The 15,851-nt window shown below is 41.8% G+C and overlaps 1 protein-coding gene across 3 annotated transcripts in view; it reads left to right on the top strand.

Moving 5' to 3' along the window:
• The first annotated feature begins 1,553 nt into the window (after nucleotides 1–1,553).
• Nucleotides 1,554–15,851, top strand: part of KHDRBS2 (KH RNA binding domain containing, signal transduction associated 2) — a 620,331-nt gene continuing 606,033 nt past the window's right edge. For all 3 annotated transcript variants that reach the window (XM_045011995.1, XR_006578577.1, XR_006578576.1), the window contains exon 1: nucleotides 1,554–1,884. In XM_045011995.1, coding sequence (XP_044867930.1) covers nucleotides 1,794–1,884 — 91 coding nt within the window. In that variant the 5' untranslated portion in view covers nucleotides 1,554–1,793. The remainder of the gene's footprint in view (nucleotides 1,885–15,851) is intronic.

Here is a 15,851-nt window from a genome sequence, read left to right as displayed (position 1 = left end):
TCCCAATATGAAATAGTCTGATTGGATCACTCACCCTGGTTGACACAGTCCTATTATCAGTGAATGACCTGTTTCATAAGTGTTTTGAATCAAACTCTATGTGGATGGGGGGAGGGGTCATGTCTATAAATTCAAAATGTTCAAGAAGAATCTCGAAACAAAAACACATGGGCCAGAGAGACATTTTGAATATATTCTTGTAAACAGGTGTAATCCCTCAGCTATGAACACATAGCAGAGAACGTGTGGAAACGCCGTTTGCATCTGTCTTCCGGTATAGATGTCCTCATAGCTCAAGTTTCTCGGTCATGGTGGTTATAATGGCTCCAGGAGCCGTTGGGATATGCTAATAGATGTACAGTCCATACTTTTACATTCGCTTCCTCTTTCTCTCACTCCACAACAGGCTTAGTGCATCCAGGATGTTTGGTCATTTGACTGATATAATTAGAATATTTTAAGTCAAAAGCAGAGAGAGCTACACCTAGAAACTGAGCAAAAGGCGACACAGGAGTGTTGAGAAAATGTCATTTTTCCAATTTACGTTCAAATTGCCCCGGGAATCTTTGTCCAGGCGTTAACATGTTTTGATTTCACGAGCAATATTTTTGGAGGTGGTGAATAGCTATAAACTCCAGTCACTGTTTACTTCAAGTCCCGTTTTATTTTCTCTTGCTGCAGCTACTTTACTCGCGGAGCAGCTTTAAGTCTCGGAGGCGGGAGCTTTCGCGGCCGCTCGCAGGGAAGCGTCGCCTTTCCCTTTCCCTGCGCGGCGCGGGGTATCTCCGGAGCGTTGTCCCTCCCGCTGCGCTCACAAGACGCCGCGGTTTTTGCCCTGTTTAAGCAGCCGCTCGCAGTCTCAGGGGAGTTGCTCTCGCCCAGGTTACAGCTACCCGAGCCGCCTTCTCTTCCCTCGGGGAGGGCGCTGCGCCCTCCCCCCCTTCCCTGCTCAAGGCTAAGCCCAGCTGGGCCAGGTGAAGCAGCCCCTTGGCACCCGCAAAAAAGTTCCTGGGAGAAGAGGGCGGCCGGATTCAAACTTCCCCGTCCCTCCTGTGACTCCGCGCATCTCCCCGCGCCCGGGCGGGACTAAAGGTCAGGGGTAGGGACCGCTTTTGCGGCTGTAAATCCTCTGGCCGCCCCCCGCTTGGCCACCCACCACCCGGGCTCCCCCAGAGCCACCCACCACCCGGGCCCCCGCGGAGGGCAGGGGCGACCCAGGGCTTCAGTGGGACAACCGGGAATCGTCCTCTGTCGCGCTGCGGGTGTGCGGGAGCCGCGAGAAGCCTCGCTCGCTCCCCGGCCCTGCCCCGGCTTCTGGGTGCTGCTGCCCCAGCGCCTAGGTGCTCCGTCCTCCCCGCCGCTTCAGCACCTCGGCCAGCGAGCGCAGCCTGCGCACCCCGCTCGCCGCCCAGGCAGCGGGGGCCGGAGCCAGCAGCAACGCACCGCCGCCTTGCGGGTCTCCGCCCTCCAGCGCGCAGCCACCAATGAGCGGGGTGGGGAGGTGGGGGGCCCCTTCTTCCCGCCTCTCTAGTTAAGGCCGCGGGGACCAGGCTGTAGCTCAGTGGAAGGGGCAGAGGCACGCACGGAGCGAGCGGTGGCTGTGAGGGGCAGCGCAGGGCAGGGCACCCCCGCTGGAGTTCAGGCCAGCTCCGTGCCGGCGGAGCGGAGAGACCCCAGGTGCCCAGAGCGGGGGAGGGAATTAGGCAACAATAAGCAGCCGGCCAAGCCTCTGCATCCGAGCAGCACCTAGGGCAGGCGGACGGTCCCAAGTGAAGAGCAGCAGCAGCGGTACTATGGAGCAGGAGAAATATCTGCCCGAGCTGATGGCAGAGAAGGACAGCCTGGACCCGTCCTTTGTTCATGCAATGCGCCTCCTGGCTGAAGGTAAGACTTCACTCCTCCTGGCGTGTGGCATGCCTCGTTCACGCTGCCTTGGTGTGTTCTTAGCCAGGGGACGTGCGCTGCCATGGACAAGCAACCGGAATCCTGCGCCTTGCCTTGGACTCAGCCAAGGCATTCCGCGCCCTAGAGCAGGCAGGCAGATGACCCTCCCCCCACCCCTTTTTTTTTTTTTTTTTTTTTTTTGGAGGGACCAAATCTCTCAGATGGGAGAGATACCAGCAAAGATTCTTGAGACTTGCTATCGGGGTGAGGAATGACTAATCGGCTTAGCCATCGCAGGCAGTGGCATGAGCAAGAAAGTGCAGCGTTCACGGAAATGCCCACTTCTGAAGTGGGAAAGATGGGGGGGGGGGCAAAATAAATTGTGATCAGCACATTGCTAGTGAGAGAACGTGTGTATAGGAACTATATAGTCTGTATTTCCGCAGCCTTTCTCAAGTGCAGAGTTGCTGTTTAAGCTCGTCACTCACAGGTTTCTGTAGAAATATTGAACACTAGAAAGGAAATCCGAATTTCATCGCTGACGATGAAACACTATGGCAGATCTTATTCCCTCTCTTGTGTCTACTGTACATGGAAATAATCAACGATCAGTTGCTTTGCAAAGTATGGATTGTGTTTTATATGTTTGTTGTAGTAAGGCAGAGAACATTTATTATATAGGGAGATGCATATTGTTCTCTGGGTCTATTAGCAATAGTTTTCCAAGCTTGTTCACGAATAGCTCCTGCTAGCCATTGTATGGAGTAACTTATAACATTAATTTAGCAAATATCAGCTTTGAGAATTATATTTGTATATAATAAAGATGTATATTTTATTTTTCAGTACTGGAAATGCCTGTCTTTTCATGATTTGTCATTAAAATGATTTATTTCATTGAGCAAATGAAGTATTGCTATTGGGTAGGTTCTTTAGTAGGGCTTTTATATGGTTCCTGATTTTATTTACACAAAGACAGATGCTAGGTTCTCATTAAACTCATTACATCTTGTTTTTCATGTTTAAGTATCATGTTTCAGTTTATATGATAACAGCTAAATCTACTACTATATCTATAATGCAGCATTTTGTCAGTTGACTTTTCTGTTTTTTATATTCACTGGATATGGCATATCAATTTCATGACATCATTTCAATAAGGACTTGATGCATTTATCTTAGGTTTGTACTGTGATCTAAAGAATTGTCTTGACACAAATTGGTCTTCATTATATCACCAGTGCTTGTGATATAACTACATTTTGTGAATTTTGAGGCAGCCAAATTACTTAATTAGGAAGACTTTACAAACTTTATCTTTCTTACTATGCTATGTTGTTAGTTATTGACTACAGGCCTTATTGTACAGCCCTTCAACTACAGAAGTAATACAATCAGTTAAACTCTCCTCATGCTTTCTGTTGCTTTTTCCTGTGTATGATGTTGATTCTTTAAAAGATTGTCTAGATTGGATACAAATGTAAAAGAGAAGTAGTGACAATGAATCATAAATCAAGATTCTGTATCCAAATCTGAAATGAAACTAAAACAAAGAAACCTGTAATGAGCTCATAAAAATATTACATCACAAATGTAAACTACCCTAAAATCTAGGAAAGTGAATAATTTTTCAAAGTTCCATATGCCTTTAAGCAAATTCATAAGCATTTAAAACTTTTTGTGCTAGCACTTAAAACAATTCTTAGGTCAGCAGCCTTCATATTGTCTTTCTTAAATTACATGGTTTATTGACTGAGAATAAAGTTACTGAATCTAGATTTTCAGAGTGCTTCTCTCTGATAATGGGAAGTCCAGGATGAACAGTGACACACATTTAATATACTTATAATACCTATCTTGCTGTTGCAGAGATAATCACAATAGTTTTTACAGCTGGTATACTAATTTGCAGATGATGAACCTAAATTCCTTATTGCTCAAAGGGGCATATTTCTTGCACTCTGCAATTTGATCTTTTCCCAGCAGGGGGAAGTATCTACTGAAAGAGTGCATTTGAGAGAGAACACATGAAATAAATAATTGAAAATGTGGAAAGTATAGTCAAATTAAAAAAAGTGTCATTTCTGGATTTGCAGTTCATGCAAAAGTTGCATTTCAGACAACTTTTGAGATTGAGTAAATTAATACTTTACTGGTTTCTTTTGAGTGTAGCTGGGCTGAGTGTACCTGAATATTTAAAAAAACAATGGTAAGTTGTCTCTGGAAGCTGTAGAGAATGCTAATATAGGATTCACACCAAATACCTGATATTTACCTTCAAAACACTATCTGTCAAGTTTTCTAGAGATCCATTTTAGATTTTTACATAAAATGACTATTGAAATAGTTTAATTAAAGTATGAGAGCAACTAGTTAAAGCAGCAGGAACAAATTTACTTGTTACTACTGGCTATAAATAACAGTGCCAGAGATTTTTCCTTTAGAAGGAAGTATGTACAATAGACATAAATTCATCTGGATGCCTCACAGGTAGAACAAAACTGGATAACTGTAAAAGGTTTCCTACACCACTGAGTTTCTATGGGATGTCTATATTGGAGCCATGGCCTCAGATTCGAGATTTTGACTGTATGAAAAATAATATATGAAAATCTTCATAGCAGCCAGCTACTCTTTTTAATTACTGTTTATCGTGCCTCTTGATTGGCAATTGATTTCAATTAAATGCACAGTACTGTAATGTTCTTTTTTTTTTTCTTCAGAGTTGAGAGCCTATTGCATTCACTCTGACTTGAAAGTGCTGTGATTTTTTGATGTCACTTGCTAACACCTGGATGTGAGAGTAGATAATCTTCTGCGGAATCCTTAGAAAGGCATACAGGAGATAAACACTCCATCAATACAATTTCAATTTAGGGCACCTTATTGCATTATAAAGATCATTTTGTTTCTTCAACAACTTGTATAATGTTCTTTAGAAATCTTTTTCATTGTGTATAACATTTAAAATGTGACTATATATTTTCCCCTTAATGCCTTTTTCCATAGGTAGAGAAGGGGTTCATGCATATGGAGTTAAAGTCTGGGGACTAGATAGTGTCAGTACTAAGCATACTCAAACTCCATTTAACTTAGCAAAGATGGAGAGCAATCAGCACCCAACAAAAGTACAGAGCACTATTATTATACTGCTGGAACCCCAACCATTGTGATAGGCACTGCGATAAAAATAGTAAGAGACAATACCTGCATTAAAGAACTTACATTCTTAACAGTCAAAGGAAGTATTATCTCAATTTTGGAGCTGTGGCACAGAGCAATTAAGTGACTTGCCCAAAATCACACAGGATATATGTAGCACAGTCTAGAATAGAACTGAGGTGTCCTAATGCCAAGTCCAGTGCTTTCACCACAACACAGTCCTTCCTCAGTATCATTAGCCTGCTCCTGTAAAGATGACCCCTATATCAGAATGGAAATAAGACATTTTTAAGTGAGAGTAATTAGCATACAAGGAGAACAAAAATTTAATAGTGGGCTCTTCACTCTAGCAGAGAAGGGTATAACACATTTCAATGGCTAGAAATTGAAGCTAGACAAATTCAGATTGAAAACCAGGTGTAAATTTTCAACAGTGAGAATAATTAACTATCAAAACAATTTTTCAAGGGTCACAGTGGACATTCCATGACTGTCAACTTTTAAATCAAGATTGAATGTTTGTGTAAAATGTATGCTCTAAGAGTTATTTAGGGGTAGTTCTATGCCCCGTGTGATACAGGAGGTCAGACTAGATAATCACAATTGTCCATTCTGGCCTTGGAATCTATGAATCATGATCACATCATTAGAGATGGGGAACTATTCACAAATGTTTTATTAGAAAAACTTGTGAAATATGAATATTCAGGTCTGTAATAGTTTATTCAATATATTTCCTCCAATTCAAATTATTTATTAAAATAATATCATCCAATCAGTTTTCAATACAGTGAAACCTCTGTTAATTGTGGCTGCTTACCCTGGTCTATCAGCCAGTAAAATCCAAGTCCCTGAGAGAGAATTTCTCTTTATTAATTATACTTGATTATGCAGCCACCTATTATAAAAGTCAGAATAACAACAAGCTCTTTGATGGCTCATATTAACAGATTGCACTGTAAATTGGTTGTAGTTTAACTTTTTTTTACTGATAAATAAGATACTACTGCTTCTAGTAATATTCCCCATTAGTATATAGGAATAGTTAATATTTGTTTTAAACAAGTAATATCTTACCTATCAATAAAACAGTAAGAAAACTTTTTGAGCTGTACCCTGCACCTTCCATATAAAATATTTGTTTGTCTGCCAGTAGCATTGTGACAGGTGCTGCACAGAGTCTAGGTGAGCACATGATGTGATTTACGTGGTTTTTTAAAAATAACTTTTTGCATGAGTGTAAACAAACATGAAAATGATTAAAATAGCTATGAAGATGTATGAAAACATGCTTGTGTGATTCATGATCTGTAAATGTAGGTGACCTATAGCAACCTACAAGCTACTAGATCATCTTTTGCTTTTTTTGAAACTTCTGTCTTACAACAGTAATATCATTATTTTTAGTAAGAGAGTGTCAGCAACTGGACATTCAGTTAGACCCAGGGCTGGCTCTAGGTTTTTTGCCGCTCCAAGCAAAAACATTTTTGTCTGCCCTCCACCCGAGCCCTGGGCTCCCCCCGCCCCAAACATGACCTCCTCATTCACCACAGCAATCCCCATTTACTCTTGCAGTGGGGATCAAACCGTTTCTCCTATTTTTATTTCACTTTAGTATAAATCTCGCCCCCCACCGTCCCCCGCAATTTTAGTGTTCCAAATGCACATAGAAGGCATAGGGACTAACCGTCAAACCTTGTACCCGGAAAAGGATGGGGATCTAGTAAAGAAGGTTCAGGCAGAGGAGTGGATGTGGGGGTGCTTGGGTCTGTACACTAGCGGGGTGTGATGTACTCACAGAGGAGGGTGGAGGAGGAGAGGGGGTATCAGGAGGGTTGTGGGAGAAGAGGTGGAGGGGAAGGGGAGGGGAGGGAGGAGAGGGCTGAGGGAGGGTACAAGGGGAGAGATGTGGGTAAAGGGAGAGTACAAGGGGAAGGGGTGCGGTGAAGGAGCGATGGGGGGAGGTGCAAGTGAAGAGGCTGTGAGCGGGACGGGGGGTGCAAGGGCTGAGAGGGGCAGGCGCTGACAGCTGCTTCCCCAGCCCCGTGCAGGCAGAGCCGAGAGGATGGACACTGACTCCCAGGTGCCCGAGCCGTGGGGGTTCCCTGGCGGGGCAGTATCCCCCACTGCCCCACTCGGAGCCTGGCTCTGCCTCTCCCCACCCCAGGCGCTGTGGGGGCATGGGGCAAGCAGCATGGGGCTGAGGTGGGGGAGGTGCGTGGAGGGCTGGGTCTGGAGGCAGGAGGGGGAGGCAGCAGCTCCTTGGCAGCTTGGGTTGCCCAGCCACTGGCCCCATCAGCACACAAGCCAGGATCCGCACCCCCTGCGCCGCCCTGGGGAGACTCAGAGCAGCAGCGGTGGCAGCAGCAGGACCCCTTCTCCCTTCCTGCATCCCGGGCCCCGCTTCTCTCCTTCCCCGGCTCCTCACACACTCCGGGAGCCCCTCTCGCCGCCACAGCCCAGGCTCGGCTCCAGGGTACGATGCTCTGTCTCTCCAGCGGCAGGGCTCTGGCCAGGGCTAGCTCCTGGCTTTTTGCTGGCCCAAGCAAAAAAAAACAAAAAACGGGGGGGCGGAGTGCGCCCCTTGGAAAGTGCAGCCCCAAGCACATGCTTGGAGCGCTGGTGCCTAGAGCCGGGCCTGGTTACACCATCATTGTAGAGACAAATAACAATTGTCTGCAGATAAATCAAATATTGCATGGACTATGCATGTGTGATTGTGAAAATGTCTTGCAAGATGTGATGTAAAATACACTTGCATGCTCACCTCTAGCACAAAGAGTACAAAGACCCAAGGTAAGAAAACCCAGTCAAAAGAAAAATACCTGCCCCCCATAGAAATTTCTGTATAATATATAGAATGATAATCCTATATTTCATGACAATACAGTTAGCCTCAGATTTTCAAATGATGCCCTGAAGCTAGTGGGGATACAACAATTTTTCATGAGACAAAGATGCTGTCAGCTTGTCCCCTAAGTGCACAATCCTGTGTGTCTCTTTGAAACCCCAGATATATCAACATAATCCTTTGATCTTTATTAATAAACCATACACCCTCCCGCTGTGTGTTTCTTCCCATAGATTTCATGATCTGTTGTTTTTTTCGCCATCTTGTTTAGCTAGTAACTCCATATGCAAATAGCCTTAGATTGTGAGACACACAATATACAATAAGAGATATAAACATCTGGTACCCTCCTCCCACCCTGTCTGAACAGAAGCTGTCAGAGGCATGTCACTTCCTGGTGACCTGTCTTTAACTTCAAGGATTTAAGAACATCATTTCCAGTATAGATGCATAATTTCTTAAATATTATCTATTCATACATTTTACTATGATTATGATGACCAATGGGCTCTTGGCAGAGCCCTTACATGCCACCCTGGCATGAATTATTGTGGATATGGGTGATCCAGGGGATACTTGTAAAACTCTATGCCTCCTGTGCCCTCAGCCAGTTGGCACAAAAGGGTTCCTGGGTTACACCGACCTCCATATAAGTCTTGACTTAGGCCCAGGCCTGCAAATTGTTCCATGGGGGCAGACCTTGAGCTTGCCCAGAGCCCCATTCAAATAAATTGGGCTCCATATAGGCTCACTCTCATCAAGCTCTTTGGAGGACCAGGGCCATTAATTCAACAGTGATGAAGTCATACAGCCTCCAAATCCCTTGAGCCCTACTGCTATCATTGACACAAGCCTGCAGTAATTGCTGTAGCCAGCATCACAGTTATTGGCTCAGTATATTTGCATTTTGCCTCCTACCTGATTAATGTACTGGGTCTACTGTACAACTAACAGTATTTTATTTTTAGGCCCCTGGAAATTAATTTGCTTTTTATATAACAAGGTGGTTTTGGATCATTAATATATATTTCTAATATGAATCTTGGGGCAATAATAAGGTCACTGTATGCAAATTACTTTTCCTTGTAATGTCTAATGACATGAAGATCATATCTTTATTGAAGTTGTGAAAGATTATTGGTTAATTCTGTGATTTACTTTAGTTAGGCCTCAGACATTTCTGTAATTTTTATTTAGTAGTATATAATAAGCTATTAGTCAAATGATATCTGCAGTCTTAGCAGCAATGAGAGTTCATTAGTTCACATTGTCTAAATATAGCTTTAACTTAAAATGAGTTCAATATAAATGTTAAAGCAAACTCATACATTAATATAATCTACAGTCACTTTTTCTACTATTGTGCTCCTTTTTTGTGTGTGTGGGTTTTTTTTTTGTTTGTTTTTGTGTGTGTGTTTTGCTGATGTTTACATCAGGGGAGAGGATATCTGAGTTGACAGAGAAGGAAGATTCTATTAATCATCATTTATTTTGTTGTTCCTGGAAACAGAGTAAATAATTAGAAGATTGACTTAAGAAACCATGCAAATTCTCCTTAGCATTTTAAAAGTTTTGTGTTCATTGCAAACAATGATTTTAGGGCAGTTTTTAACATTTTGCCTAAGCTCATGATTGATCTACATTTTTGTTTTTATTAAATGAAAAGAAACAAGTAGAGGTAGTGCAAGTTAAATACTATTATTATGTATTATTTCTAAAGTGTAGTAATGTGCTAGACATTATGGGCTGATCCAAAGCCCATTGAAGTCAGTGGGAGTTTTTCCTTCATAGCCTTCAATGGGTTATGAATCAATTGCTATACAAATATCCTATGCTATTGGCTGAGAAAATTAAATATAATGGTTAGAATAATAAACAAGGAAAATGGAAGTACTTTTATACTGTAGCATGGGTTTTTTTAATGGGATATATCAGTTGGACTACTTAGCTATTCAAAACAGGATGAACATTACCAAACATTATATATTTAGAAGTTTAACAGTTTCAGAAAGTATTTTTGTCTTTCGCTGTATAATGCAAGGAGTGTCCTGAACATACATCACTTTAGGGAGTAGTAAATAGACTAAAACCATTAAAGAATGACACAGGTGAAGCTGCCTCTGAAGCTGCCTTCCTCGGCCCGCATCACTTCCTGCAGCCCCCATTGGCCTGGAGCAGCGAACCGCGGCCAGTGGAAGCCGCGATCAGCTTAACCTGTGGACGCGGCAATTAACAAACTGGCCCAGCCCATCAGGGTGCTTACCCTGGCAGGCTGCGTGCCAAAGGTTGCGGATCCCTGTTATAATGCATAAATGTGGAAATGTTGGATAATTTCATGACTAATCTTTATTAGAATGCAAACACAGTATATGCAATTTGTGCTCCCAGCAGCAGTACCTTAGGCTGAGCACACTGACTGGGTACAATACTATTTTTAAAAAATATAACAGCCATTATATTGAAATGAAATGAAATTATCCCAACTGCAGTCCAGAGGAAGGCTAAGTCTTCCACACAAAGTGAGTGATTTTTAACTGTATTCAATTTCAAAGCTCATTCCCTCTCCTTCAGTTAATGGCACTAATAGGGGGAAGAGTTTAGTGCTTCCCCTAGCCCCTAACCCCCTTCATTTACTAATTCATTTTGTAGATATATGAAAAGTAAAAACTTTTTTGAAAGACGGGAAAGGAATGGGAGGGGACTTACTAAAGTGTGTATAATATAAAATATTTGGCGTAAGGGTGAGGAATATAATGTAGCCACCAGGGAGCAGAACTGATTCTACAATGCATTCCTTAGGAGGCTGCATATATCATGGGGCATTGTGGTCTGGCCAGACAAACTGGGAGTTTGAGATAAAGTTTGAACTGCATAGTACAGGGAGGGGACTGGACTGGATCCTTCATAATACTAAACACCTTGGTCAAATCCCCTTTAACACTTCTACCATAAGTTCCAGACAAAATAATCCTAGATATTACCATGTCCTTTAAATCATAGACCCATAAGACTGGAAGGGACCTTGAGAGGTCTTCTAGTCCAGTCTCCTGCATTCAATGCACTATTAAGTATTCCCTAGACCATCCCTGAGAGGTGTTTGTCTAACCTAGTCTTAAAAATCTCCAATGATGGAAATTCCACAATGTCTCCAGGCAATTTATTCCAGTGTTTAACTACCCTGACAGTTAAGAAGTTTTTCCTAATGTCCAACCTAAACTGCCCTTGCTGCAATTTAAGCCCACTGTTTCTTGTCCTATCCTCGGAGGTTAAAGAGAACAATTTTTCTCCCTCCTCCCTGTAAAAATCTTTAATGTACTTAAAACTGTTATGTCCCCCCTCAGTCTTCTCTTGTCCAGACTAAACAAACCAAATTTTTCAATCTTCCCTCAGAGGTCATGTTTTCTAGACATTTAATCATTTTTGTTGCTCTTCTCTGGATTTTCTCCATAGCAACCAATGACTATTAGCCAAGAAGATCAGGTATTCAACCGCATGCTCTGGGTGTCCCTATACCTCTGACAGCCAGATGCTGGGACTAAACCACAGGGGATGGGTCACGTGATAATTGCCCTGTTCTGTTCATTACCTCTGAAGCATTTGGCATTGGCCACTGTCGGAAGACAGGATACTGGGCTAGAAGGACCATTGGTCTGACCCAGTGTGGCTGGGTTCCTATGGTGAAATACCAGTACCAAATAGCAGTACCAAACTGTTTTAAATGACTTGTCTTTCTGAATTCCCTTTTGACATTGTAGGTGCTAAATAAACTATGATAAAGGTAAGGATAATTTTAACAGGATAATTTCCTCCATCTCAATCTTCCTACAGCTTTTCAGCATGAAAGAGAAGAATAATGTTGGATACATGATATTTATTTTTCTGATATATGTACAGCACAAAAGAACTACCAAGCAATTTAGGCTCCCCAAAAGTGTATGCATTTATCTCCCCAATGTTAGTATTTAAATTATTAGGGGTTATTAAAACACATTTTTAAAATGGGAAGGCATATCCTCCTGATGGTTTGTGTCTGGTTTTAGGCATATATGTGCAATGTGTGTGCAGATGCTCACGTACCTTTTTGTGTTCAAAGGCTCTTGGCAATTATTTTTGTCCTTCTGTGGTCAGATTTTTTCCCCCTTCTCTTCCCCACTCTGATTTTCACTGCAATGTTTTGATTGGTGTTCAGATAGGCTGTTACTAGTGCAAAGTGACCTGTGTTTTGCATTTTTAAAATTCAGTTTTGTTATGTGGTGCTGCTTCTGAATTATTGTTAATATTAGTGTTTGGGTTTTTTTTGCCTACCTCTGTCAGCTTGTATAAATCCAGATTTTGGAGCAATTTGCAGAAACAGCCTGTGAGGAATAAGTTAGTGATCTAGGGGAAAGGAACAAGGAGCACTGAAGGTTACAATGTCAACAAGGAAAGGGAACAAAGAGGCATGCAGGCTATACTATGAGTCCCTAGTTCCCCTTCCAGAAGAACTAAATTGCCAAGTAGACCATGGCGTGGTAGTGTGTACACCCAATACCAATCTGTGGCTCTACAAACCATCTATGGCACAGTTGAAAACACTGTTGGTGCTTAAAAAGTACGAGTCATCTGAAATAATGTGTCTGGAGCAAAAAAACAGTGACAGCAGAAGAGTGAGGTTCTGGCTGTTTTTTCATTCTTACCCAAGTTATGAGATAGCACATTTCTACAGTTAACCATTTGTACTGTTAACTCAAGTAGAAAGTTCCTGCAGTAAGAGAGGAAAGAGAAATCTAATTAGAGAAAAAGCAGAGAGGAATGAGTTTGAAATACACCCAGGAAAACGAGTTTAATGCAATTCTGCAGCTATATCAAACCCAACAAAATCTAGAGCTGGAGATGGAAATTAATGTAAACCGGTAGCAATGCTCCATGGTTTCTTCCTTCTTCTTGATCTATTCCTCTCCCTATTTCTCACAGCCTTTAGTTATTTGGAAGATATTTTACTAGGTACCAGTAACAAATATCTTTAAAAGGGAGGTGGGCGGAGAAAGGAACAAAAAAACAAAGGAGAAGGGAGATAAAAAGTGAAGGCGAATGCAAGGGTGAGAGAGGAGGAATTAATATAAAAAAGAGGATGGAGGTAATGACTCAAAGAAGGAGGTGGAGAGAAAGCTAAGGGAGAATTGAATAAGAAGTGCAGGGAATTAGACAAATCCCAATTTAAGAGGGGTAATAGATTCAATCACCCCCACCTCAGGAAACTGATGAAAGCCAGAAATTTTCAACCTTTCCATTATTTTAATTTGAAAGTTTAATAGGGAGGTCTGAAAGCTTACAATTAAGTTTTGATTAATTAAAATGAATAGATAAAAGCAGCTGCTAAGCATTTTAAATGAACTGCATTTATTTTAATATAAAATAAGGAAAGAAAGTTCAAAGTCCTATTTTAACCTTCTGCAAACATTCCATGAACAATTATGACTTTGAAGTTAGTGTATTTGGCTGTGGGTTAGGGGACATGTTATTGGTATCTGTACTGTGAAATTATATACTTATAATTAAACAATAATTACACACACACTTCCAACCATAAAGATGCTGCCAAAGCTGTACAAATCTGCCACAGAAATCTCTCCCTTGTAACAGAAGTTATAAACCTTTTAAAATATTATGGTTAGACCGGTGACAGTCACTATATTTGGGTATTATATTTTAAAAGCTATTACTGAAACACTGATTCGCTTTTTATTTAAATTCCTTTAATGTGTAAATTAGAATTCCTTAATCTTCATTGTAGCTTTTAGTTACACAGTTTGAGATTGCTTCTTTTTTCTCTTAATGAACCCTTTCAATTTTGCATGAGACTATATCAGTATTATGAACAAAGTGACCTGGGAAGGGCCTCTTTTATTTATTTCTATCAATAGTCTTCATAACAGAGATCAGAATGCTTGTCTAGGCTCTGATCATCATTTCCTCTTTGTTCCTCCAACTTCTTCCTTCTATACTGCCCTCCTCCAGCTTGTTCAGAACAAAGATGCCAAAATCATCTTCCTAATCAGTCACTAAGACCATATCACTCCCTTCTTTCACTGACTCCCTATGATGGGTTTACAGTACTGGTCTAGGGAAACCTCATCTCTCAGCAGCTGCAGGGTATTCTCCTGGTGGAAGGAAAGTTTAAATGGACCCTGGAACCCCAAGGGAAGGAGCTACAGATTGAGCCAGGAAGTGCGGCTGATGTCTGAAGCTGTGAGGAGAATGACAGTATCATTCCTAAGCTACTCTGGAAGCAGTGATACAGAGTCCCCTACCCCGACATATCTTTGGGAGTTGGAAACTCACAAAAGACTGCAAAGAATCAGACAGTGTCCTACTGAAAAAGTGGGTACTCCTTAGCCTGTGACCACACCCCAAACAGAGGAGCCACAGCCCAGTAGGAAGTGACCTAGGGGGGAGTATAACTTGGGGTGGATCCACAAGTAGTCTGGTTAGTGTGACACCTTTCCAGGGCCCTCAGTTGGGATGTGATGGAGTGGGAAGGCCTGGGTCTCCCTACCTTGCTTCCCTGTACCTCTACCATGATAGAACCCAAAGGGCTGTGGAAGAGAGACTCAGGAGGAATTGAGGCTTGCCACATATGATTTGGCCAGAGCTCCCTCTAGAATGATCAGGCCAGAAAGAGCTGTGAAGCCACTGACAGGCAGCTGGCTATCAGACTGATCCAATACACTCCCCCTTAAGCACTGTATCACATTTTATACTTCTTGTCCTCTCCTTCAAAACGCTTAACTACTCCCCAGTTGAACACAGACCTTTCCTCTCACTGAGTTCCCTTCAACTCTTCTGTTCCACCAAGTATGCAGGTCTTGATGCCTTGTCAGCTTCATCCTCCCTTTCTATCTCAAATGCACTTTTCCATGCTGCTCTCTCTTTATGAAATGCCATCCCAGTTTTCTCAAGTCCTTAAAAATATGCTTTTCCCATAAAAGCCTTCAAATAGTGAGTTTTATCCTCATTTCTGGACTTCCCAGTGTGTCTCATCTTCTAAAGGTCTAAACTAAACTTGTTGGGGAAAACATTCATTATATTTTATGTATAGCATATTGCCAAGAACACTGTTGTTGTATCAATTAGACCCTAGTTTTCAATAACAATAACATTTTATATTATTTTATTAATAATTATTATTTATTATTTATTGATTTTTATATTATTTGATTTTTGAAAAGCAAACAGCAGAAATTTATTATGCTTGCATACAGGCAAGGTTTATGTGAACAATTGAGTTTTCGTTATTAGTAGATTTGAATTGCAGATATGTGATTCATTTGCTGTGGACATTTATGAAATTCATCTTAGGTGGTTAGAAGTATTTAAATCACCAGCTTAGAATAGAGTTTCACACTTGTATAGCTCAGTGGTTCCTAAACTGGTTTGTGGACCATTTATGATCCATGGAATGCTTGATCTCTTCATTTTCTTCAGATGCATTTATAGATGCCCTGGGTTGTTTTTGCAAAGAGGGGGCTGCCTGTGAAAACAGCTAAAAATGAAGAGAAGGAGCTAGCCTAGTTGTTTTTGCTGTAAAGGAGGAGAAGCTGGAAAGGAATGGTTCTTGTGGACTGGAACAACTAATGTAAATGGACCTGCCAGCTACAGCAGGAGAGGAATGTCATGGAGAACTTCAGAGACAGGAACAAGTCAGTGGTAGAAGAAGACCAGGTGACTGCGTAGTGTATTCCAAGGGGACAAGGGAACCAGGTGACTGGAAAGAATGCATAGAGGAGTAGTGTGGGAGGTAGGAACAGACCCTTTGTGAGAGGGAGACAAATAAAGATTAAAATGATGTGATTTCCTTTTTCCAAAAACAGCATAACACTTATTGCATTAAAGACAGTACACAATCCTAAATACTTTCCAATTACACCTCTAACCCAATATAATGCTGTCCTCTGGAGCCAAAAAATCTTACTGT

This window comes from Mauremys mutica, chromosome 3 (genome assembly GCF_020497125.1).
Source record: "Mauremys mutica isolate MM-2020 ecotype Southern chromosome 3, ASM2049712v1, whole genome shotgun sequence".
In the NCBI taxonomy this organism is placed as follows: Eukaryota; Metazoa; Chordata; order Testudines; family Geoemydidae; genus Mauremys; species Mauremys mutica.
This window is presented reverse-complemented; position numbering and strand designations above follow the sequence as displayed.